The 26,310-nt window shown below is 44.4% G+C and overlaps 1 protein-coding gene across 1 annotated transcript in view; it reads right to left on the reverse strand.

Moving 5' to 3' along the window:
- Positions 1–26,310, reverse strand: part of AKT1 (AKT serine/threonine kinase 1) — a 187,900-nt gene that overhangs the window by 14,323 nt on the left and 147,267 nt on the right. The window contains exons 10-12 of the mRNA XM_040332369.1: positions 24,689–24,817; positions 3,820–4,034; positions 291–378 (exon numbers count right to left, since the gene is read on the reverse strand). Of these exons, the coding sequence (XP_040188303.1) occupies positions 291–378; positions 3,820–4,034; positions 24,689–24,817 (432 nt within the window). The remainder of the gene's footprint in view (positions 1–290; positions 379–3,819; positions 4,035–24,688; positions 24,818–26,310) is intronic.

Genomic DNA, 26,310 nt, shown 5'->3' on the forward strand with positions numbered 1-26,310 from the left:
TGTACTACGCCAGTTTTGTCACTGCTAAAAAAATCATTTTTGTTTTAGAAATGTAAACCCGTGGTTGCAAATGCAACGATCTATAAGCATTTTAATGTAATATCTAAAGAAATATGCTTATTAGGCCCTACTTGTCCTCAGTATGTACAGCCTGTATTGCTCAACAGCAACCAAAAGTTCAAAAATGGTGGAGCAATTCAGATTAAAATGGTTATACACTCTAATTGTGCCAAATCTAACTATCTGGAGATTCTTACGGGATAAAACATGAATCAAGAAGCTGCCATTACCTTTTTCTCATAAACGTCCTGCCATACGATTCCTGCAAAAAATTTGTGTTGCATGATTTCTTTTGCATCATCAGGGCCGCCACCTAACCTGCATGTGTGAAGAAAAGTGTTAAATCCACTGCAAATACATACTCCGTTCTGCTTTTATGTATGAGACCAATTCAAATGATTCCCAATATAAAGGGCCAGTATACCCAAGGCTGTTCTATTGGTTGGACAGATCCTAGCCAGTTGAATCATCCCCACTTGCGAAGATTTCTCAAGGTCTCCTAAGTGGGATTTCGGCACCTGTGGTCTAAGCTCCTCCCATGTGCCTAGAGAGTCAAATCCAGCCTTCCACACATGGGCTTCCAATTTCCCCTAAGGCCCCGTACACACGACTGCATCGATCCGCTGGGATTGATCCGCAGATCAGTTCCAGCAGCTAGATCCGGTCGTGTGTACGGCCTAGCGGACATTTCCCAGCGGATAAAAATCCAGCCTTCCACACATGGGTTGCCCATTTCCCTAAGAGACCAATAGTGAAATGTAGAACCTATTGTACAGAAGTTTATATTAAAAGAGAACCAGAAGCTTTGGGTTTTCCCAGGGATAGGCAGCAGCTGTCTGTGCAAGCATCTGTAGGCACCACTCAGTTTAGCTTCCTTGCTTTAGGTCAGTGGTCTCCAAATTGCGGCCTGGAGGCCAGATGCATCTCTTTGCTTGCCTTTAGCTGGCCCTTGGTGCATTATTCTTCCCACAGATACAAGGCATTACTTCTTTCACTGACACCAACCGTGGGGAGTAATACCTGTAGCTGATACCAACAATGGGGCACTATTCCTCCCACTGACACCAACAGGGCACTATTTCTTCCACTGACACCAACAACAGGGCACTATTTCTCCCACTGACACCAACAACAGGGCACAATTTCTCCCACTGACACCAATTATAGGTCATTATTCCTTCCACTAACACCAATGACAGGGTACTATTTCTCCCACTGACCCCATGATGGGGCACCATTACTTCCCAATATCAACAATGGGGCACCATTCCTCCCATCAATATTACCAGTGGGGCACTATTCCTCCCATCAATATTACAAGTGGGGCACTATTCCTCCCATCAATATTACCAGTGGGGCACTATTCCTCCCATCAATATTACCAGTGGGGCACTATTCCTCCCATCAATATTACCAGTGGGGCATTATTCCTCCCATCAATATTACCAGTGGGGCACTATTCCTCCCATCAATATTACCAGTGGGGCACTATTCCTCCCATCAATATTACCAGTGGGGCACCATTCCTCCCATCAATATTACCAGTGGGGCACTACTCCTCCCATCAATATTACCAGTGGGGCACTATTCCTCCCATCAATATTACCAGTGGGGCACCATTCCTCCCATCAATATTACCAGTGGGGCACCATTCCTCCCATCAATATTACCAGTGGGGCACCATTCCTCCCATCAATATTACCAGTGGGGCACCATTCCTCCCATCAATATTACCAGTGGGGCACCATTCCTCCCATCAATATTACCAGTGGGGCACTATTCCTCCCATCAATATTACCAGTGGGGCACTATTCCTCCCATCAATATTACCAGTGGGGCACCATTCCTCCCATCAATATTACCAGTGGGGCACTACTCCTCCCATCAATATTACCAGTGGGGCACCATTCCTCCCATCAATATTACCAGTGGGGCACCATTCCTCCCATCAATATTACCAGTGGGGCACCTTTCCTCCCATCAATATTACCAGTGGGGCACTATTCCTCCCATCAATATTACCAGTGGGGCACTATTCCTCCCATCAATATTACCAGTGGGGCACTATTCCTCCCATCAATATTACCAGTGGGACACTATTCCTCCTACCAATACCAATAATACAGCACTATGCCTGCCAATGAGACCAATGATAGAGCATTGTTTACTCTCATTGGCCACAGTCTGGCCCCCTCAAAGTCTGAAGGACAGTTTAGAAAGTTTGGAGACCCCTGCTTTAGGTGATGGCAGATGTGCTTTACGTAAAAAAAATATATATATAGCAATATTTGTATGATAATTTTAACATCCTAACCAAAGCCTTGTTTCAACATAAAGAAAAGCAGAAGAAAAAAAATCCTGTCTGGTTTCCAAAAGTTGTTTCCAAACCGTGGCCCGTGGGCCGGATGAGTCCGGTTGCCTGCCTTTATCTGGCTCTTGGAGCACAATTCTTCACACTGACACCAATGATGGAGCATCATTTCTCCCACTGATGCCAATGATGGGGCATTACTCCTCACAATGATACCCACAATGGGGCACTGTTCTTCACACTAACAACAATGAGGGGGCATTGTTTACCACCACTGATGCTGGGGCATTTTGTACACGCCCTGACCACAGTCTGCCCCCCCTAAAGTCTAAAGGACAGTAAGCTGGTCCCTATATTTAGAAAAAGATTGGAGACCCCTGGTCTAGAGAAAAAAGCTTCCAACTCAAAAATAATGGGACCAAAAGGATCCTGTCCAGTAGGAATGAAAATTGGGATGGGGTGCTGCACAACTAGATGATGCCAAAAGTCCTGCTGTATACAAGTCCAAAGACATACAAACAGCACCGGTGCTTACTTTGCGTTTTGCCCACTCCTGACCTTGTTCATGCTCCAGAAAGATCCAAATGGTCTGAAACATAATTGCTACTAGGAGCAATAAGCCTGAACTAACAAGCAAAGTAAACAGCGGAGCTGTCGTATTTCACTGGATGTTGCTATGCAGAGCTGGAGGATAGCCAGCAAATGCCAACATTGCCACAGACTGCCAACTGTCTGATGGCAATTACCGGTTTTCCATAAACCGGTTTTCTATAGCGTTTATGTATCTACCTTTTTTAATTAATAGACCAATGATTTACCATCCCCAAACTAACCATCTATTTTGCTATATCACTTTTTAAATGAATAGGTCTGCCCTCAAAGTAAACCCTCTACAAGATTATTCTGCATAGTGCCAATGAGTCTCCACTGCATTCCAAGACACCGATCTGAACACAAATATGGAGTTGTGATTTTGATTCTTTTTTTTTTTTTTTGGTGTGGAGAAGGCCAAGGCTGTGAACATGATCGAATATGAAAAATAACGATTTTCCTATAGTTCTTGGTACAGCCTGTAGGTCACAAATGGTACTGTGACGAGTGTTGGGTTTGCATCAAATTCTCTATTTCTTGTAAACCTTTTTCACATGAAATGATGCATCACAGTATTATAAATTCATGTTTTTAGCTCAAAAATATAAGACGTCACATGGATTCAGAAGATAAAAATAATGGAACTGCCAATGCCGACATGTTTCCAAAGGTGTGAGCTCCAGGTCTGTTATCTTCATCCTTCACAGAACGTGTATGTGTATAGTATATCATGGCGCCAAGCAGAAAGCAAGGACAAGGATGACCGCTTCAGGGATTGGCAGGTGCGATAACGGTTTCCATATTTCAGTCTTCGATAACCGTGAAAAAAGACTTCACCCGGCGCCTTCAGGTCTTACCTTTGTTTTGGATCTTTCTTCAGCAAACCCGATAGTAAAGATTTTGCTTCCGGTAATAAAGTGCGAGGGAATCTAATTTCTTCCATAAGAATAAGTTCAAAGAGTTTTTCATGGTCCTGGTTGTAAAAGGGGAGGCGACCGCACATCATTTCATACATGACCACACCTAAACCCCACCAGTCCACTGCCCGGCCATAGTCATTATCTTCTAGTACCTTCAAGAAAAAAGAAAAGAAAAACATATATATTAACGTTTGTTTCTATTTTTTTTAAAGCAGAATCATATATATATATATATTTTTTTTTTTTTTAAATCCACATACTGAAGTTCAAAATGCCTGTACGCTTGCAAAACGACATGCCTTGTGGCTTTCTCAATCGGTTTCCCAGCGCTGTGCAGTCATAGGATTCTCTGACCTCTTGGCTTACACAAGTCATAGATCAAAGGCTTTAAACTCCTCCCTCTTGATATGTCATTACACTCCAACATTTATACAAGGTGCACAGATCATCAATGCACAGAACAGTGTGGCTTCTCCCAGTTCTGCCCTGTGTTCTCACAATCAAAATTGCCCGATTACATCCCTAGATTCAAGCAAAGAATGAAAGTAGTCCCTATAGAAAACTTCCCGAGAAGGAAAGATCGCATCACTGAGGAAGTAAAATAGACTCTACAAGATGGCACATAAATAATATTAAAATTATATATATATAAAAAGTTTGTTGTGCTCAGGTGCAGTGTAGTTCCACTTTAAGTGGTAATAGTGGGGCATATCCACAAAGAAAGTACACTGGCGTATCTATTGATACGCCGGCGTACTTTCAAAATTTCCCACGTCGTATCTTTGTTTTGAATCCTCAAAACAATATACGACGGCATCTGGGTTAGATCCGACAGGTGTACGTCTTCGTACGCCTTCGGATCTTAGATGCAATTCTTCGGCGTCCGCTGGGTGGCGTTCCCGTCGTAATCCGAGTTGAGTATGCAAATTAGCTATTTCCGACGATCCACGAACGTACGAGCGGCCGTCGCATTCTTTTACGTCGTTTCCGTTCGGCTTTTTTCGGCGTATAAAGCTGCTATCTGGTGGCTTACGCAATGTTAACTATGGCCGTCGTTCCCGCGTCGAATTTGAAAATTTAAATTTTGTTTGCGTTAGTCGTCCGTGAATGGGGCTGGACGCCATTTATGTTCACGTCAAAACCAATGACGTCCTTGCAACGTCATTTGGAGCAATGCACCCTGGGAGTTTTGACGGATGGGGCATGCGCAGTTCGTTCAGGGCGGGGACGCGCTTGATTACAATGAAACACGCCCCCTACTCGCCGCATTTGAATTCCGCGCCCTTACGCCGCGAGAGATACGCCGCAGTAACTTACGGCGCAAATTCTTTCTGGATTCAAAGATTTGCCAAGTAAGTTACAGCGGCGTAGCGCATCTCAGATACGCTGCGCGGGTGCAGATCTTTGTGAATCTGCCCCAATAATAATTCAGGCCATTAAAATGTACATATCAGTGTTTCTCAACCTTTTTTCAGCCAAGGCCCCCTTTAAAATTAGACACAGTCTGAAGGCACCCCATTCCAAGATGTAAAAAAGTATTCCAATAATTTTACATAATTATCAACACACGTAGGACACCCAACATTAGAGGGGATTTATTCTTCCAAAACAAATACACTTTCCACACTTGTACCGACTAGTATGCCAGTGTTTCTCCTCTCCCTCAGTGTCTCTACATCACTTAGCCAATGTGACCCCAGTGTTGATGGAGGGGGCAGGGGAGGGTCAATAAACACCCTTCGTATCAACACCGACGACATCACTGGTTGTTAGGATGCCAGTGGCTGGAAGGTTGAAATGATGTACAATAAAAACACGTGGCTTTGTGCAACTAAAAGGCAGGCTTGGTCCACCTGCTGGCTTGTATAACAATTTTGGTGAATTTTTAGGCATTTTGCCAAGGCATCCCTGAAGAAACTTCAAGGCACCCTGGTTGAAAAAGGCTGGTACATATATAAAGTTTTTAGAATCATTATAAAATAGATGTTATTAATGATATCACTGGTCAAACCCTGCCCTTAAGGAAGACATAGAATCTGATTGCACTCAATTTTGCCTGCCCAGAGTCCAACATGTTTCGAGACTTTGCTCTTCTTCAGGGTCTACACACCAGTGGACCTTTACAAGAAGTTAGCAAAAAAAATAAGCCATACATAAAACACCAAATTCCAACTGCCTCAACATTAGCCATAATCTATAAATCAAATTGCCCTATTACCCTGGATCCAGGCAAAGAATAAAAAAAAAGGCCCTACAGAAAACTTCCTGAGGAGGAAACACACTTTACAAGATGGCATATGCATAATATAAAATATAAAAATTACAGATGCAGTGTGGTTTCATTTTAAGCGGTATATATTGTATTGTTCCATCAGAGTTCTCGACTCAGCCTCTCCATCACCACCACATGCTGTTGAAGTCTCATCTTCTACAATAGTTAATCCATATAAAAAAAAATGAATAAAGTTTACAGGGTAGTAGACAATAAGGGCTAGTTTACACTTGCTTCAAAACATGGCTTTGGACAGGCTTTGTTAAAACTCTCTGAACGCCAGCCATAGCTTCTGTCACTAAATAAAATGGTTGGCTTACAGTCCCGTTTACACCTTGCTTTTGCTTGATGAGCCATTGGTGGAGCTTCTTGGGGATTTGATGAGGCTTTGTTGGGGCTTCTATGGAGGCTTCGAGCAAGCTTTTCCATAGACTTCTATGGAGGCTTTGAAAACGCTTAGAAGCACCACTACAAGCTACATGGGGTATAATTTTTGAAGCAAAGCAAACACAAGGGGCTAGATTCAGTTGATACGCCACGTAACTTCTAGGATGCGCCGGCGTATCTTTTTTCTGTATTCAGAAAGCAAGATACGCCGGAATTTTGCCAAGATACGACCAACGAAAGTCTCTTACACCGTCGTATCTTAGGGTGCATATTTACACTGGCCGCTAGGTGGCGCTTCCGTTGATTTCGGCGTAGAATATGCAAATGATCTAGATACGCCGATTCAGAAACGTACGTGCGCCCGGCGGATTTTTTTTTACGTCGTTTACGTAAGGCTTTTCCCGGCGTAAGATTACTCCTGCTATATGAGGAGTATCCAATGTCAAGTATGGACGTCGGGACAGCGTCGAATTTTGCGTCGTTTGCGTAAGTCGTTCACGAATAGGGCTTTGCGTAAATTACGTTCACGTCGAAAGCATTGACTATTTGCGATGTGATTAGGAGCATGCACACTGGGATACGTTCACGGGCGGCACATGCGCCGTTCGTTAGAGACGTCATTTACGTGGGGTCATGTTTTATTTACATAAAACACGCCCACCTCTTCACAATTTGAATTCGGCGCGCTTACACCGGCAGATTTACGCTACGCCGCCGTAACTTAGGGCACAGGTTCTTTGTGAATCCAGCCCCAGCCTCACTAAGTTACGGCAGCGTAGCGTATCTGAGATTTACGGCGGGCTATCTGAATCTAGCCCAAGGTGTAAACAGGACTGTAAAATAACCATTTTAATTTAGTGACAGGAGGTTTGACTAGTGTTCAGAGAGCTTTAACAAAGCCTTGTTTTGAAGCAAGTGTAAACTAGCCATTAATGTGTGTTAAAGCTGAAGAAAGTGTAAATAAACCCTAACTATCTGTTAAAATGGCATCCATTACAGACTTCATTCTAAATTGCTGCATGGCTTGGCACCTTTATCCTTTAATTATCCAGAGGGGATTGGATAAACCTACAGGTAATGTAAAAAATAAATAAAAAAAACCCCTGTGGCCCATGGCACAGAAATGGTCCTTGGCTGGATAACTTATGGCTAAAACTTTGTTGACGTCCCTGCAATCCCACCGCCTCAGTGTCTGTTCATTTCAGAACTTCATATACTGCATATGGCCCTTTTATATCTCCCCACATGTTCATAGTGTACTGCCAGTCTCTACTGATAAGCTCCTAAAAAGCAGGATGGCCCATTAATTCTATTACAAGACTGTTAATGGCTCCTGAATTCACATTACTGTACTAAACGCTGCTAATGATTGCCAGTTCTGTTCGAGAGTACTGCTCCCGCTCACCAATCTATCTCTTCAATGGATCCCTTGATAGAGTTAAACAACAACAGCAGAACGCAAAAAAAAAAAAAAAAAAAAATCTGGCTGAATTAAGGAGAGTGATTAATGAGAAGAAAGAGGCGGGTTTTATTTAATAAGCCGAATCATTTTCTGCAGTTTTTGTTTAGAGGGCAAACTGTCTTTTAAATGGAACTTTAACAGTGGCTGGGTTTAGGGGTGGGGGGGGGGGGGGGAGTCTCAAGTCCCTCTGTAAGATGCAAAAGCTGGTAGGTATTAGATTACTACACTCAGGTCTATTTACAGCATCTATTGGCGTATGATTCACAGCACACGACAGCTGGCTCTGCAGCTGCCCCATATAAGTACAAGGCTAGCACAGCTGCCGGTCTGCCAGGAGCCAGCCTCATCCGTTACCAGAAAGCTCACAAGTTCATGCTCCCAGAGACTGGATTTCACTCACTTGCTTTAAAGAGGAACTCCCCAAAATTGGCCTTTCTTTTCTACGCATTGTAACATTCTTTTCTCTGCATTCATTGGAGGACACAGCACCTCTGGCTTGCTGCTGCCCAATTTCGTAAATACTTTTTTCTTATATACACTGCTATCTTGTATTTTAATTGCACCTAGTATCCTACTCCTGCAGGTGGCGATATACCCAGTCCACGATTATCTAAAGCAGAACGGTCTTCCAATGAATAGAAAAAAAAAGTAGGGCTGTTACTGATCAAAATTTTTCTGTTCGATTAATCGTTTATTTTTTTAATCGATTAATCGACTTATTTCGATTAATTATAACACACATACAGATCCAACTACTTTTAGCTGATCTCCTTGCAGGCTGATTCCCAGTGCAGCTACCAACCACTGGAAAATGCATAGCAGGATACAAAAAACACACAAAGGCCGCGCTCGATGGGAATAGCATTAAAACTTTTATAGTCTTCAAGTAGGTAACCAAATAAATATTGCACTGGAGATAAAATCGATGTAGCTACATAAACTGTAAAAATGGTGCGAATAATACCAAACGGTACCAAAAGCAGTCATAAAAACATGTAGCTAAATATGATACTGGTATAAAAATGTGTACAACGATACCACTGCTGAATCCAGATGAGGAGAGGTTAACATCAGTCTGTCGGCATGTTGATGTCCCATGAAGGGAATTATCACAACTCCCAGTGTATGGCTGTAGAATCCCAGGTTGATAGAGGGAAGTGATAGAGGGAAGTGTATCAGCCCTTGCGTGTGGCAGATAGTAAGGTCCCGCCGGCATGCAGATATGAAGGCACAGCAAAGGAGCCCTTCAGATGGACACGGCAAGCCCCGCCGGTGTCCGTGACGTTACTGGATCTCCGACGGAACTCCCTGAAGGCCCAGAAGCCGGCGGAGAGGTGAGTACTGATCAAAAGAATTTTAATCGATCAAAAAGATTTTGATCGATCAAAAAAATTAAAGATTAATCGATTAATTAAAAGTTAATTTGCACAGCCCTAAAAAAAAGTAATGTACTTTTAAAGCGGTTGTAAAGGAAAAAATGGTTTTACTTAAAAAAATTAAATAAATATGTTACACTTACCTCCACTGTGCAGTTCGTTTTGCACAGAATGGTCCCGAGCCACATTTTCTGGGTCCCTCGGCGGCTGTCTCTGGTCCTCCCCGCAATCACTCACCACAGTCATGCGAGAGCTATCATGGTGGTCAGTAATTGCGGGCGCGCTCCCGTGATACAGCGATATCATACCATAGCCGCTCACTGTATCACTCGGCGCGCCGCGTCACTGGATGTGATTGACAGCAGCGCCAGCCAATGGCTGCGCTGCTCTCAATCCATCCGCTCTAGCCATTCAGCGGCCAGGCTGAGCGGTGAAGAGGATCTTGGGACTGCGCGGGACTTTCGACGGTTCAGGTAAGTAAAGGGGGGGGTGGGTGGCTGGGGGGAGGGGGTATACAGCAACACCAGATGTTTTTTCACCTTAAAGGGTCACTAAAGGAAAAAAAAAATGTGCTGAAATGACTGTTTATTGGGTATAGAGACATAAAAGTTAACTGATTCCTTTTAAAAATTATTAAAAATTGAATTTAATCTATCATATAATGTGCCTCTAGTTTCACTTTAGGTTTTGAAGGTACATACATGAAGTTCCGGGTGAGAGGTGAGTCGGGAAGACACACAGAACAAAAACAAACAAATCCAGGGCAGTGTTTTGTTTTTAAAATGAATCTGATTGGTTCTGAGGAGTTTAAGACACACAGCAATGACAGCTTAGACCACCGTGAAAATCTCCCAGTATGATGGTTATAAGGAAACAGACAACCAGGAAGTGTGGAGATCACAGCAGAATTACAGCTACTTCAAAGCAAAAACGAACAATGAGGACATGAAACCAGTACTGCAGTAAGGTAAAGGAAGCTATTTAGCTAAAAAAATTCCTTTAGTGACCCTTTAATGCATAGATTACATTAAGGTGAAAAAAAAGTTCATTTACAACTCCTTTAAGGCCGCTATAATAATCAATAACCGAGCAATATACACTCACCGGACACTTTATTAGGTATACTTGTTCAATTACTTGGTGAAGATGACTTGCTGACGTTCAAACGGAGCATCAGAATGGGAAAGAAAGGGGATTTAAATTGGTTGTAAACCCGAAGAAAAAAAAAACACCTGTAAGACAAAAGGGCATAATGAGCTAGTATGCATCGCATACTAGCTCATTATGAAATACTTACCTTAGATCAACACTGTTGCATCGATTCCCATACATCGATGTGACTGGCGACATGTCTCCTGGAGTTATTTCCGGGTTTGCAGACAAGGCTGCTGAGGAAACTGTACGAGCGAGCCATTTCTTCAGAGTGCATGGGGTTTTCTTTTACTTTCACTTTCAATGATAAATGAAAGAGACTGCTCGCCACCCCCCCCTCCCCCGCTCAGTGTCCTCTCCGCCCGCTCCTGTCACCATTAACAGCAGCGGCGCCAGGCTCCTCACAGGCAGCGGCGCCGCTCACTCGCTGACTGCCCCCCCCCTTGCGAGTATCCTCTCAGGCAGCATGGCACCGCGCTCCTCACAGGCAGCAGTGCCGTTCACTCGCTGACTGCTCCCACACCCTGCGAGTGTCCGGCGCTGCGCTCCTCACAGGCAGCGGAGCCTGTGCCCCCCTAAAAATTCCACCTGGTACCCATGGTACCACCCGGTCTCATCATAGGGCCGGCCCTGCCTAAAGGTGGACAGGGTAGGGGCTGATCGGCCATACTGGGGCAGGGAGTTCCAGAGGATGGGAGAGACTCTGGAGAAGTCCTGAAGGCGAGCATGGGAGGAGGTAACAAGGGAGCGAGTTTTTAGTAGTAAAGCTCTGTCCCGCCCCTCCTGTGCACCACAGTGGACCAAGTAAGATGTTCAGCAGCCTCACTGGCCGATAGAGAGATGTAGGAGAAGGAAGGGGCCTGGTCAGAAGGTCTAAACAACAGCCAGGCAAATAAAAATTTTAGGCCCCTGGCCAGAATGCAAAGGAAGGTGGTCAGATGTATTTATCTGCATACTTATTCCAGATCAGGGATTTACAGTAATGAAGTCCGAGGGTCAGAAGAACAGCCAAGTAACTTGAATTTTGCAGAATGAGAGGTCAGCAATGGAAGGCTTCATGTTTTTCTTCATCAGTCCACCCAAAAAACTGGATCTAGTGGGTGGACTGATGGATGGATTTCTGATTTAGGTGTTTTAACCCTGCAGTGTCACTCAATTTCACAGTCAGATCCATGCACTTGCAGGATTGCACAGCTGCCCCAGCCATTACTCTTGATCAGGGGTCAAGTCCTGGGGAAAAAAGTGTGGGAACTCCCCCCCAAGATCCACTCCCCCACCAAAAAAATAAAATTATACGCTCATATGCATAATTACTAAACCGCATGTTTTTTTTCTAAATCCCGCAATAACTCGCGGCAGGCCTCCGCAATGTCTCCTGGGAACAATGACAAAAGCTCCCAGGAGACATTGCGGCATTGAGGAAGTGACGGAATACTACCGTCACTACCTGATGAATCCATATACAGGAAGCAGCCGGTAACAAAGGATTACTAAGGTTCGCCTGCCCCTGACAGTGACTCGAGCTGGGCATCGCCGCTTAGTGAAGGATTGGCTCGGGCGGCTCGGCTGCTCTAGTCCTGTAAAGGGAACTGAGTTCCTGCTGTGAAAAAAGTGCAGGAACTCCATTCCCACGCGTTCCCGCAGGACTTGAGCCCTGCTCTTGATATTATTGGGAAGAGCAGTGGAGGTAAAGCACACAGAACTGCATGGCAGAAAGCTCTGGCCAGATCATCTCACTGCTAAAGACCTTATGCCGCGTACACATGATTGGATTTTCCGTCGGAAAAACCTTGGATGGTTTTTCCGACGGAATTCCGCTCAAGCTTGGCTTGCATACACACGGTCACACAAAATTTCTCTGAACTTTTGTACGTCAAGAACGCGGTGACGAACAACACTACGACGAGCCGAGAAAATGAAGTTCAATGCTTCCGAGCATGCGTCTAATTGTTTCTGAGCATGCATTGGACTTTTGCGTGTCGGAATTGTTAGACGATTTTTTTTCCGTCTGTAAAAATTTGGGAACCAGCTCTCAATCTTTTGTTGGCGGAAATTCCGACAGCAAAAGTCCGATAGAGCCTACACACGGTCGGAATTTCCATTCAAGAGCTCACATCGGACTTTTGCGGTCGGAATTTCCGATCGTGTGTACGGGGCATTAGGAGTTTGTTCACACCAGCTCCATTGCCCAACACATTCTAAACGCATAGCCAAAGCATTCCTTTACAACGCTCTGCGGGCTTAGAAATAATAAAATATTTTGTGACGTTTCAATAAAATTGAGAAACAAGATAAAAAGGGCAAACTGCGCAATGCCCCTACACACGGCACACCAGTGGGTGCATGTCATACAGGGCACAATACACGCCCGCTGGTGTGAATGGATCTAAGAGATACAAGACATCAGCGGATAACTAAACCCACCACACTCCTCCTGGAACCGCCGATTGTTAATGGAAATCAGTGTGAAAATTCCCCTGTAAGATTATGAATGTCGAATCATGGCCGGGTGAAAGCCAGTGGGAAATGCTCTGATCCCATCAGACATGCAGTTGTATTTTCAGGAGATGATTTTCTCATCTGCTGGCAAGGAAAACTCTGAAGATCCTAGCCATATAATGTACCATTACTGTGCCAAATAAAAAGGTTCCTTCTCCAGCTAAAAACTGGGGCAAGCAGCCAACCTGCAGAACCTGTGTGTTGTATAGAAACAGCGGCTTGCTTCCTTATGTACGCTGCATCTCTAGGATACAAGCTGGATTCAGAGATTGCTGCCGACACCCTCTGACAGCGAGATTTCCCGGCTGCAATTCCTGACTCTGTTCCTGTCCACATGGGAGTGCTGCCTATTCTTGCTACATGCCCCAGATTATGGCATATAAAAAAACAATAGGGAGAGTGGAACCGCTTCATAATAGTAATAGAAAATGTGCAGACCCTGGAACTCAAAGTCCATGAGAGATAAACATGTTGTCAGGTTATATGCTCTGACCTTCCCCCACTAAAAACGCAACTCCCCCCCATCTAACTGCCCAAATTAATGGCCTTCATAGTTACCTGAATCTTTGGTTAGACGATGCTCCAGGTCCAGAGTCATATTTTTTCTGGACTGCCGAGTGGGAGGGTCCTTGTCCTGGTGTCAATGTCGTTGCCTGGTGATGTGGACACTTCCCATTGGCTGTACACCGGTGGGACTGTAGACAGGTGCAGTCTGCTTTCTCTACTACAGGTGGCGCTCAAACCACAGTGGCATTGCTGAGGGAGAGGAAGTCAAGAGGAACATGGCTCCTCTGTTTTCCTGGGTCACTGGGGGAGCTGATTGTGTGCTGGCGCCCCAGAGTCTATTCAAGACCCTGGATGCATTTTGTGTGTGGGTAGTGTAGAGACAAGTCAACGGTCTGGCAGGAACAAGAGGTCTTGCAGCAGCAAGAGGTTCTAGATGAATAAGGAAACAGCAGGAGCACGCTATCTTTCCTGGAAGCCTCCCCGCTTGGGTAAGGACCAGCCAGGCCACATTCCGCTCAAGACAGATGCCGATAGCGCACCTGAGACCTACTGCTATTATGTGAGAATGCCTGATCAGGTTGCTCTCTCCCCCACCGGGCTCGTTATTCTTTGGTGAACTTCAATACGGTTCTGTTCTGACATTAGAGTGATTACTAATGACACACCACTGCACCTCCCCACAGATCCTCAAAGGTTCCTGAAGACTGCTAGATTAGTATGAGGATGTCATGTAAGGCGGCATCAAGATCAGGCAGGGGAATCAATAGTTGATCCACCAGTCTTTGCATGTGGTAACCTTCACAGAACAGAGACTTGGGGGGGGGGGGGTGAGGTAAGGGGTTGGGGGGCACTCCATTTGCACAGAGATGGGCTGCAACCAGGGGTATCTAAAATTCCTTGTGGGTAAGGGACTGGACCTATGAATGATGAAGAAAAAATTTAACTGGATTCTCTACTTTATTGAACCTTACATCAAAAGAGGAGAACTTGACTTGATGCGTCAGAAGATTAGGGAGTAACATTGACCATCACAACTGAACCTCCATTCTATGTTTTGATGGAACACACACAACAGCAACTATTGTATTAGTTTTAAATAAATTGTGTATTAATGATTTGCCATTTCAATGAAATATATCATTAAATTATTATGATTATAATCTATCGGCTGTTGGGTCTCTTGCTTCAAGGCAAGTATGTATTCTCAATTGTCAACCAATGCCCAAGTTTTCACCAGTCCCCCCTTGTAACAGATTTTTATTACCTGCTAGTAGATTAAGAATCACCTAACCTCCTGGCATTGCTTGGCCGTGTAGTTGCAAAGGAAGTAGGTCTTAAAATTAAAAAAAAAAATTGCGGGTTGTTATGCTGCCCCCCCCCCCCCCCCCGGCCTCAATAGCATGGGTCACTGGCTAGTATGGAGATGAGGAATGGCAGATTATATTGGTAACTGGTGTCTAACAGTAACTGTAGCGCAGGAGCCAGCCATGCATATTTCCTAAATTTGCTTGGCTTTACTCAACTTTTCTAAAAAGCAGAAGTATCCCACAACATTCTTGCACTACATTTCAATCTATGTATTTGAGCTGATGCAGACACTTTGCCCAATTTATGTTGGGGTATGGAGATCCTATACGATGACAATAAAATGGCAATTCGGAAAGCCAGGTCTGGAGGGGAATAGAGACGGAGCTTTTACATTTCTGAGCCCCATAGACGAGCCGAGACAAAGCAGGCCTCTTATCTTCCATTCCCACGTCTACACAAACAATAGCAATCGACTAGCCCAGCTGTCCTTTTCTCCATTATCCTACATTTTACTTTTTACTGATAGGCAACTTCAGTGACTTCAATGCATTCAGCTGCCCCTTACCAAAACATAGCCCATTATATTGTGACTGTAATATGTTCTGGTGTGGCTCTGCCTAGGAAGCCATGCTGTATTCATCTGTTCATCTGTTCCTAGTTGACCTTGTATTGTACGCCAGTGACAGTACACAGAGTAATGAGTCCCCAAAAAAATGTTTTTGCAAAAGAGCCTCTGTCTCCATGCACAGCAATACAAATGGGCTTATTCATGATAAATCCTCAACAGTTGCTGTTGTTGAATGGCCTTTGCACCTCGTTGATATTAACAGTACATCTATACTGAATCTGTCTGGTGGTTTCAGCTCTCTGATTGGACAGCTGATAGGAGAGACTTCGATGGGATCTCCTAGCTCGAGGACTTGTATATAACAGAGTAAACAGGTACCCCCAGCAATGAATTGGATGTCATCATTTCTTCTATATGGAAAGGATAGTCAGAATCTGATTTGGGCTGTAGAACACCTCCACCCTCATCTCTGTAAAATAAGGGGGGGTAGGCTCAGTAGGTTTCAGTACACCGTGTCAGATGCACAGGCTCCTTGAACTAACAAATGGACTTCAAGTGCAGCGACGCCATCACATTTGTGCTCTATTGAGATCTGGAAGCCCCTCTGCCAAGTTGGCAGCTGGGACACAACACTCAGAGGATAAGCACCCCATCATTCAGGTATATGGGACTGGGCGGTTTGCAAAATAAATATGGTCACATTACCCACCCCAACCCTCAAAGTATTTATTGAGATTTTTAGCACACAAAATGTACAGCCCACAATCTCAATACAACAGGTAATACATATAAAAATGTAGTAAGAGAACAAAACACAATATGGGCCAGTGGGTCAATAATAGCGAGAGCAGTGCAAGACAAGAAGGCTGTAGATACAATAACGGCCAAATAGGCCACATGAGACCATGGGGGTTATTTACGAAAAGGCAAATCCACTTTGCACTACAAGTGATCTTGAAATTGCACTTAAAGTGTACTTGGATGTGCAGTCGCTGTAGATCTGAGGGGGACATGCAAGGAAAAAAAAAAACAGCATTTTAGCTTACATAGTTACATACTGTAGTTAGTCAGGTTGAAAAAAGACACAAGTCCATCCAGTTGAACCACAAAAAATAAACAAACAAAATAAAAAACACAGTACAATCCCATACACCCAACGCCATACCCACAGTTGATCCAGAGGAAGGCAAAAACCCCCAGCAGAGTATGATCCAATTTGCTACAGCAGGGGAAAAAATTATTTCCTGATCCCCCGAGAGGCAATCGGATTTACCCTGGATCAACTTTACCTACAAATCTTAGTACTCAGTTACTTTACGTACATTTAGAAAAGTATCCATGCTTGCACATGATTAGATGATAAAATCAGCAGAGCTTCTCCTCATTTCAGAGCCCCCCCCCCCCCCCTCACCAGATCTACAGCGATTGCACTTTCAAGTGTACTTGCAGTGCACTTGCCTTTCGTAAACCCCCCATATTTCATGTTGTAGCTTAAAGGGGTTGTAAAGGTAAATGTTTTTTCACCTTAATGCATCTTATGCCGCCGGCTGTCATATGGGAGCGCGCCCGCAGGAACTTACCACCATGCAAGCTCGCTCGCATGAAGGTGTTCAGTTCTTGCAGGGAGGAGCCGAGACAGCCACCGAGGGACCCCAGAAGACCAGGTTCGGGGGCAACTCTGTGCATAACGAGCTTCACAGTGGAGGCAAGTATAACATGTTTATTTAAACATTTTTTTTTTTAAACTTTACAACCTCTTTAAAAGTGGAGTTCCACACTTATATGCCCCCCCCCCCGGTGCCACATTTGGCACCATTCAGGGGGAGGGGAAGAGGGGAAGAACAGGTACCTGTTTTGCCAGGTACCCTTCCCCACTTCTGGGATACAGCGCTGCAGCACAGTCCTTGGAAGTTCAAACACTCCCCCATGGGGAATGGGAGAGTTAATTTGCTCCCATTCGTAGTTTGTTCCACTGGGTCAGTCTGTGGTCCAGGGGTGCAATACCACCCCTGGCCGACAGTTGGCACCAGAGGGGTTCTGACAGAGCAAGTTTTCCCCAGCAGCCAATTAGAGGAGTTTTTCCCTCACAGGGCATGCTGGGGGAGAGTATATCTGTGACAGGGGTCATGTGTTAAAAAACCTTCGCGGCCCACCTGGCCAAAGCTGCAAACTGCATCGAACCTCATCCAGAGGAAAAAGGGGACCCCAGTGCTTCACTGGGTTCCTGGACCTGTTGAGAGAATCCCAATCTGAGATCGGGTGTCCGGACCACTGACAGGTATGCTTTCTGTCATCCGGGAGCCCACATAGGAAAAATCTACTGGGAGGATTCGCTCTCTTTATTCACCCAAGTCCTTTATTGAATTAGGCCTGTGGCAAAGGCCCTAGAGCCGGGTCTGTGAGAGAGACCTGTTCCTCCCAGCTAATTCAGAGTGACGCTTCGGCTGCCAGGCCTATCATAGGGGTCTGTCCGGGGGCACTTTACCCACTCCAAGTAGAGAGGCGACGAGTTATCAAAATTGGTACTATGCAGAGCAGTACTGACTGCTCCATTTATATATCCAGGCCTGATACAGCAAGGTTCTCTTTCTTTCCTTCATCAACCTTGACCTTTCCAATATATGTTAATGTTGGCCGTGTTTGGCCTGGACAATAAAGCATTGAAAAAACCCTTTATTGGCTGTCTGGACCTTCGCTCACTACCGCTGTTCTCACAACTACACCCCTAGACACCGCCAGGGTAACTTAGCAGGCCGATCCCAAAATCAACCAGCGGCTCCTTCGGGGGTAGCGCTACATAGGTGCAACAAAAAACAGGTTCAGAAAATGTGAACTAATAACCTTCTCAAGTCTCGACTGTTTCAGACACGTCAGACCCGACCCACAAACAGTAAGCAGTATCATTGCGCAATATGACTAAAGCAGGAAACAGAACCTGCATACGTAACAAGCAAATACGACTGCCACCAATAACAGATTACTTTGATGTGTTAACCATTATTAGGCCTCATGTACACTGCTGCGGCTCGTTATCCTGAAAGATGTCATATGACGTCCAGTCAGGATAGTGGAACCACCGCCCAGCCGTCATTTTACTATAGGCCAGACGGTGAGTGGTTAAATGAGATTGTTACAATCAGACTGCACTATGTGTGCAATGTTTATGAAGAGCGTGTTTTACAATCATATCGGGTCTGACCACAAACTGGCACTGAGAAAGGCAAGCAGTAAGCGGCAATCATTGTACAGTACTAAGCAGGAGGCAGAGCCCACATACTCCATGTAATAAATATACACACAGATACTGATATGACTATTTACAAAACATATATGTACATAAAGAACAGTTCTGGGTGCAGCTGCTGTTACAATGCACTGCTATTAATTACAGTAAATACAGAGAAAGGTAAATGTCAGTTGCCCACAGCGACCATAATCTGTCAGATCTTTGCAAACCACCGCTGGAAAAGCCGTTCGGACTTGGATTGGCTGCAAGACGGACACCCTCAATAAGCTATCCAACCCCCCCCCCCCCGTCACTGGAACTCAGACCACTAAATTAACCCTCCGGCACACATCGTGCCAGCATATTAATATCTGCCGTGCAAATTTCCTGGGGAGGTCAGCGTGGTTGCCACACGCATCTATTAACGGCAGGCAGTTCTATGCAGAGAAGTCATATGCTAAACCCGGCTGACCATCAATCCACGAGGAACAGCTCTGGACAGCTGTAGCCTGGAATTTACAAGAGACAGCACAACAGCTGTACCCACTATAATCGAGGGCACATCAAAGCCCAACAGATCGCCAGCGCTGCTGCTCCTGCAACAGATTCCAAACAGAAGAAAAACACACGCAGGCAGCAACTGCATAAACATCAGTGCTGGGTCCACCATGTTCAGAAAATACGTCTCCTGACATATATTGGGACTAGAAAGAAAGTATCTATTGCTGCAAATGTATATTCCTCCGTTCTGTGGCATGCTCTAATATAGCGGTGTAAAGGGGCTCAGAGGGTCCTTGCAGCAATGCAATGTGGATACAATTTCCCATGTGACAGACTTTGCTTCTATGGAACCTGCCAGATTTCCCTTGCAGATCAGTTTAGGGAGAATTAAAAGTGACCTGAGATGAAACCACAAAAAAATGTAAACACATCAGCCTAATCAGCACTGAAAAAAACAAAACACAAAAACATAACAAAAAACTAAACAAACAAGTTTAAAATTTCTCTTGAAATATGACAGCAAATTTCCTGATATTTAACTTGGGCTGGCCATACATTATACAATTTTTTTGAACAATTTTCCTTTGGATTTACCAAAACCATATAATACAAGGTCAAGTGATGTTGTGGCCTAGTGCCTCTTCTCAGAGTGAGGTCCCAAACCCATAGTGATACTAGGAGCACCCCGGTTGGCCACTCTTAAAGCAGAGGTTCACCCTAAAACATGTATATACCATTCCATCCAGCATACTGCCGACATGTACAGTATGCCGTTTTTTTGTTTGTTTTCGCTGTCATACCCTTGTATAGCTATTTCCCCCCACCCGGCTTCCGGGTAGTGCCTCCCGCGGGAGTGGGCGTTCCTATTCAGAGACTAAGTGATTGACGTGATGACAAAAGCTTTCCCACGGCACATAATGCGCCACCAGTTTCCGGAAGAAGCCGAACTGCAAATCGGTGCTATACGGCGCCTGCGCACCGACGTTCGGCTTCTTTCCGAAACTGGTGACATGCATTATGCGCCGGGGGAAGCTTTTGTCATCACGTCAATCACTTAGTCTCTGAATAGGAACGCCCACTCCCGCGGGAGCCACTACCCAGAAGCCGGGGGTAAAATAGTTATACAACGGTATGTACAGCGAAAAAAAAAAAAAACACCATACTGTACATGTCAGCAGTATGCTGGATGGAATGGTATATACATGTTTTTAAGGGTGAACCTCCGCTTTAAGGCCCGTACACACGATCGGATTTTTCAGACGGGAATTGTGTGATGGAAGGCTTTGTCGGAAAATCCAACCGTTTGTATGCTCCATCGGACAATTGTTGTAGTATTTTCTGACAACAAATGTTGAATAGCATGCTTTAAAAATTTTCCGACAAATGTGTGATTTCGGATTATCCGATCGTGTGTACACATGTTCATTGGAAAAAAAATCCAAAGTACAAACATGCTCAGAAGCCATTGGCGCCATTGTGCCTCACCATTGGGAGACATTGTTTCCCACCATTGGCGACATTGGAAGACATTGTTTCCCACCATTGGCGACATTGGGAGACATTGTGCCCCACCAGTGGGAGACATTGTGCCCCACCAGAGGGAGACATTGTGCCCCACCAGAGGGAGACATTGTGCCCCACCAGAGGGAGACATTGTGCCCCACCAGAGGGAGACATTGTGCCCCACCAGAGGGAGACATTGTGCCCCACCAGAGGGAGACATTGTGCCCCACCAGAGGGAGACATTGTGCCCCACCAGAGGGAGACATTGTGCCCCACCAGAGGGAGACATTGTGCCCCACCAGAGGGAGACATTGTGCCCCACCAGAGGGAGACATTGTGCCCCACCAGAGGGAGACATTGTGCCCCACCAGAGGGAGACATTGTGCCCCACCAGAGGGAGACATTGTGCCCCACCAGTGGGAGACATTGTGCCCCACCAGTGGGAGACATTGTGCCCCACCAGTGGGAGACATTGTGCCCCACCAGTGGGAGACATTGTGCCCCACCAGTGGGAGACATTGTGCCCCACCAGTGGGAGACATTGTGCCCCACCAGTGGGAGACATTGTGCCCCACCAGAGGGAGACATTGTGCCCCACCAGAGGGAGACATTGTGCCCCACCAGTGGGAGACATTGTGCCCCACCATTGGGAGACATTGTGCCCCACCATTGGGAGACATTGTGCCCCACCATTGGGAGACATTGTGCCCCACCATTGGGAGACATTGTGCCCCACCATTGGGAGACATTGTGCCCCACCATTGGGAGACATTGTGCCCCACCATTGGGAGACATTGTGCCCCACCATTGGCTTTATTAGGAGACATTGTGCTCCATCAATGGTATTATTGGGTGGGAGGTTATATCCCATTGTTGGCATCCGTGAATGAAATGGTGCCCCAGGGCCAGATAAAAGCAAGCAAAGGGCTTGCCCCTGGGCCACAGTTTGGAGACCTTAGCCCTAGAACAACAAGTTTGATACTGGCAGGAGCACCAGGTAAAAAAAAATAAAGGATAAAAAGCCTAATTCAGCCACCACATCCAAGACTGGTACTGTAAACTGCAGACATTTAAAAGGCAGGTTTTTCAGGTGTCATCATATACACAAAGGTGTGAATCCAGCCTTAACATGGACTTTCACCCATATTTTTCCACACTCTATATTATTACTCCACTTCTTTTATTTTTTTTTTAAGAATCGCACATAAAAGTAAATTTTTTAAGCCAGCCCTGTGCTTTCTGATTTCTGGCCTAGGCAAGAATGACATAGTTGTGATTCTATCACAGGTTACACATGCACAGCAGCGGATCATCAGGGGACCAGCTGCAAGCGACCTCCGGCTGTGATGATGTAAAAAAGATAGAAGCGGATCCCAGCGTGCGCTGATGGATTACAACTGACAACACTGAATTTGCTGGGTGGATGAATATGATTTTTGAGGACAATCCAGTGGACAAGGTATGAAGGCATTAAGCTTCTCTTTAAGCCCCCATAGGGCCAGACTGTAGGGTTACATTTTCTTTTGCCCTGGAAAACCTATTAAAGTAGAACTATGGCTTCAAGGGGAAAAAAAAAAAACGCACACTTCCAGTTTGTTTTCTGTTCATCCCCCCTGCAAAGTCCCAAAAATACTTGTTGATTCTGCCAGTGAAGTGCAACTAAAATGAGCTTCCTGTGGTGGGGTGGCAACAATGCTACACTGCTTCTGAATTCAGTTTAGAGTTGCCACATGTTGGCAATGACTGTTTGCACTTTAATGGGATGAAAATTGTTGCAGAGGGCACGGCTATCGACTGCTTTCTGGATTGGCAGCACTGTCTCTGTTGCTGAAACTCTCCCACTGTAAGCTGCAGTGTCTGGGAGGGCGAGTGCGTGAAATACCAATGACGAAGGATTTGTCCAAGTCAAGGAAGGTTTTTGATCGCTTAATGCCGTACAAGTCAAGACTGGAGGAGAGATGCGGGGTCTTATTGACCCTGCATCTTTCCATAAAGAGGACCTATTACAAGGGATGTTTACAAAAAAGTGATAAAAAAAGAAATGTAAAAGAGAAAAAGTGTAAGACCCGGTTCACACTGGGGCGACACGACAAGCGGCTCAGCCGCCTGACGTGTCGCGTCCCATTCACTGCAATGGAACCGTTCTAATAGGAGCGACGCAAGTCGCTCCAACTTAGAAAAAAGGTTCCTGTAGTATTTCGGGGGCGGCTCGGGGTGATCTGCATTGACTTCTATACAGAAGTCGTTTTGCGAATCGCCTCTGAAGTCATCCTCAGGACGACTTGCAGATTCGCCCCCGAAGTCGTGCCGCCTATGTGTGAACCGACTCTAAGGAAAAAAAGTAAAATAAAACAAAAAAAAAAAAAATTTTTTTTTAAAAACGCTCCGGTCCCTGTTAGCTCCCGATCAGAAGCGAAAGCACATGCATGTCCCGCCCACATGTAAACGCCGTTCAAACCACACCTGTGAAGTATTTCTGCGTGCGCTAGAGCGCAAACAATAATTCTAGCACTAGACCTTTAAAGCTTCGGCTATGGAGATCTTTTGGTACCGAAGTTTGGCACCATTCCATGAGTGTGCACAATTTTTAAGCGTCACATGTTGGGTATCTATTTACTCGGCTTTTTTTTTTTTTTTTTTTGTCACTCCTGTTTATAGCGCAAAAAATAAAAAAAACTGAAGAGGTGATTAAATACCACCAAAAGAAATCTCTATTTGTGGGGAAAAAAAAAAGTCCATAAATTTTGTTTGCAAAAAATTGCCTGGTCATTAAATGGTCACTAAAGGATTTTTTTTTTTTTAGCTAAATAGCTTCCTTTACCTTACTGCAGTACTGGTTTCATGTCCTTATTGTTTGTTTTTGCTTTGAAGTTGCTGTAATTCTGCTCTGATCTCCACACTTCCTGCTTGTCTGGCTCCTAAGGCTGCATTCACACCTAGGCGTAGGCAATAGCGGCGTTTTCCGGCGTTTTTTTCCGGCGTTTTTTCGCGCGTATTCATGCTAATATGCACGTTTGCATACAGCGTTGTCCGACGTTTTTGTACTTTGACGTTTTTTATTTTAGCCAATAGGAAAAACTAATCATCTTTTCATCACTTGTTGCTATGTTGGTAGATTTTTTTAATCTTCTGCATGGGCGACAAGTTCTATTGACGAAACGCCCGTAGCAAATGCCCGTTGTCGCGCAAGTCGCTTGAATCGAGCGTTTCCATTACTTTCTATAGGAAACGGAAACGCTCAAATACGCGCACAAAAAAGGGTCTGGAACTTTTATTGACTACATGCGATGCGCGTCAGGCGCATCGGCGTTCAGATGTGAACCATGCCCATAGCCTTACATGTATTTTGGTCCCTCTGGCGTTTGTGCGCGTCGCGCTACAGGCGACAAAACGCCAAGGTGTGAATGGGCTCTTAGAACCACAATACTGGGAGCTTTTCACGGTGGTCTAAGCTGTCATTACTGTGTGTCTAAAACTTAACCAATCAGATTCGTTTTAAAAACAAAACACTGCCCTGGATTTGTTTGTTTTTGTTCTGTGTGTCTCTCTAGTTCACAGGAACATGAAACCAGTTTAAAAGTGAAACTAACCTGCAGGCACAGTATATGATTGATTTTTATCTATTTGTAATCATCTTTAAAAGGAATCAGTTAACTTTTATGTCTCTATACCCTGTAAACAGTAATTTCAGCAACATTTTTTTTTTCCTTTAGTGACCCTTTAAGGGGGCAAATCTTTCTGGTGCTTATGTGGTTAGAAATACACGTACAGAATGCATTATGCTTGGATAAATTATGCGCTGCGTAAATTGACGGCGCTATACAAGTACCTTAAATAATAATAAAACAAAGGGGCTGCCAGTGATTATTTTTGAAAGGCAACTACCACTATAACTTGTGATCTGCCCGACTTGCTGCTCATCAGCTATCCTTAGTGTATTTTATGTGTGGCCCAGGACAATTCCTCTTCTTCCAGGGAAGGTGAAAAAGGTTGGACACCCCTGGTTTAGTTGTACTTTAAATGCAAATAAATGCTATCCACCTACTTCTGGAGCAAGGTATTCTGGGGTACCGCAGAACGTCTTCATGGTCGCCCCATCTTTTATTCCTTCTTTGCAGAGACCGAAATCTGTTATTTTTATGTGTCCATCTTTGTCCAGCATAAGATTTTCCAACTGAAACAGGAATAGAAAAAAAAAGTATATTTAAAAAAACAAAAAAACAAACAAAAGCAAAGAAAAAACAAAAACAAAAAAAAATACAAAGAAAATAAAAAAAAATAATAAAAAAAAAACACTGGAGAACTTGTCACCGTGTTACTTTGACATTCCACACACAATCTAACAGGCAGATGTTGCGCTCCCCCGCCCTTACCTCACATCTGTCTGGTGTGTTACCTCAGATAACCCCACCGGGGACTCCGGTGCATAACAAACACCAATTCACGTCTCCTGTACAAAGTGCTTCCAATGAGGGGAGGAGGACGAGGGCTTTATTTATAGCACAAGACAGGTAAATGGAGCACTTCCACCGAAGCTCATTACACATACAGTTTGACTTCAGTGTTTTGTAAACACGCCGCACCAGTACAAAACTTTGGCCTAAAATCCTGCGATGGATGCCAAAAAAACGATGAATAAAGGTCAGTCTTAAAGACTTTCTAAAGGGACGCGCCTGCTTGCACCGCTGTCATCTGTTATCCTTAAAGGGCAAACCCATCATATCCTTTAACAATGCAAGCATTGCAAAGTTTAGAAACGTGTTTAATAACGCATTCGCTTTAATTCAACCACTTTTTCTGACCTCTCTTTTCTTGTGCCAGCATTGCAGTCCAGTGTAAATACTGCTTTGTTTACATTCAGCCTGTCTGCACATTATCTCAAGAAGGCTGCATTCACACCTGAGCATTTTATAGCTTAAAAACACTGGAGGAGAAAAATAAAAGTAAAAAAAAAAAAAATCAGCGATTCTCTATGGAGTTGGTCCACATCTCCACTCTATGTCACCTGAAGCTCAAACAAGTTCTGGTGCTTTTTTTGTCAGTGAAAAGCACATTTTTGCATGATTTTCTGCTCAAATAATAATACAAAAAAAAAATAGTAATAATAAATGAATAACTAAATGTAAAACAAATACACAAATAACTAAAAATCATCATGAATAAGTACAATAAAATAATGTGTAATAATAAAATAATATTTAACCTCTAACCTTAAAAACAAAAATACATTATTAATAATTTATTTTGGGGTGTTTAGTTATTCATTATTTTAATTAAGGGGTAAGACCCGGTTCACACAGGAGCGGCACGACTTTGGGGGCGACTCGGCAAGGCGATCTCAAGATGACTTAAGAGGCGACTTGCAAAATGACTTCTGTATTGAAGTCAATGCGAGTCACCCCCAAAGTCGTGCAAGAACCTTTTTCTAAATCGGAGCGACTTGAGTCACTCCTATTAGAACGGTTCCATTGAACAGAGCTGAGTCGCCTGACGAGTCGCCCCTGTGTGAACCGGCTCTTAGGGTTAAAGTTGAGGGTTAATTTTTTATTTATTGTTACTTAGTATTCATTTATTGAATTCAATTATTTTTTATTTATGATTTGTGTGTATTTATTTTACATTTATTTATTATCATTCATATAATAATTAACCCTAACCCACAACTCA

Source organism: Rana temporaria, chromosome 13 (assembly GCF_905171775.1).
Source record: "Rana temporaria chromosome 13, aRanTem1.1, whole genome shotgun sequence".
NCBI lineage: Eukaryota > Metazoa > Chordata > Amphibia > Anura > Ranidae > Rana > Rana temporaria.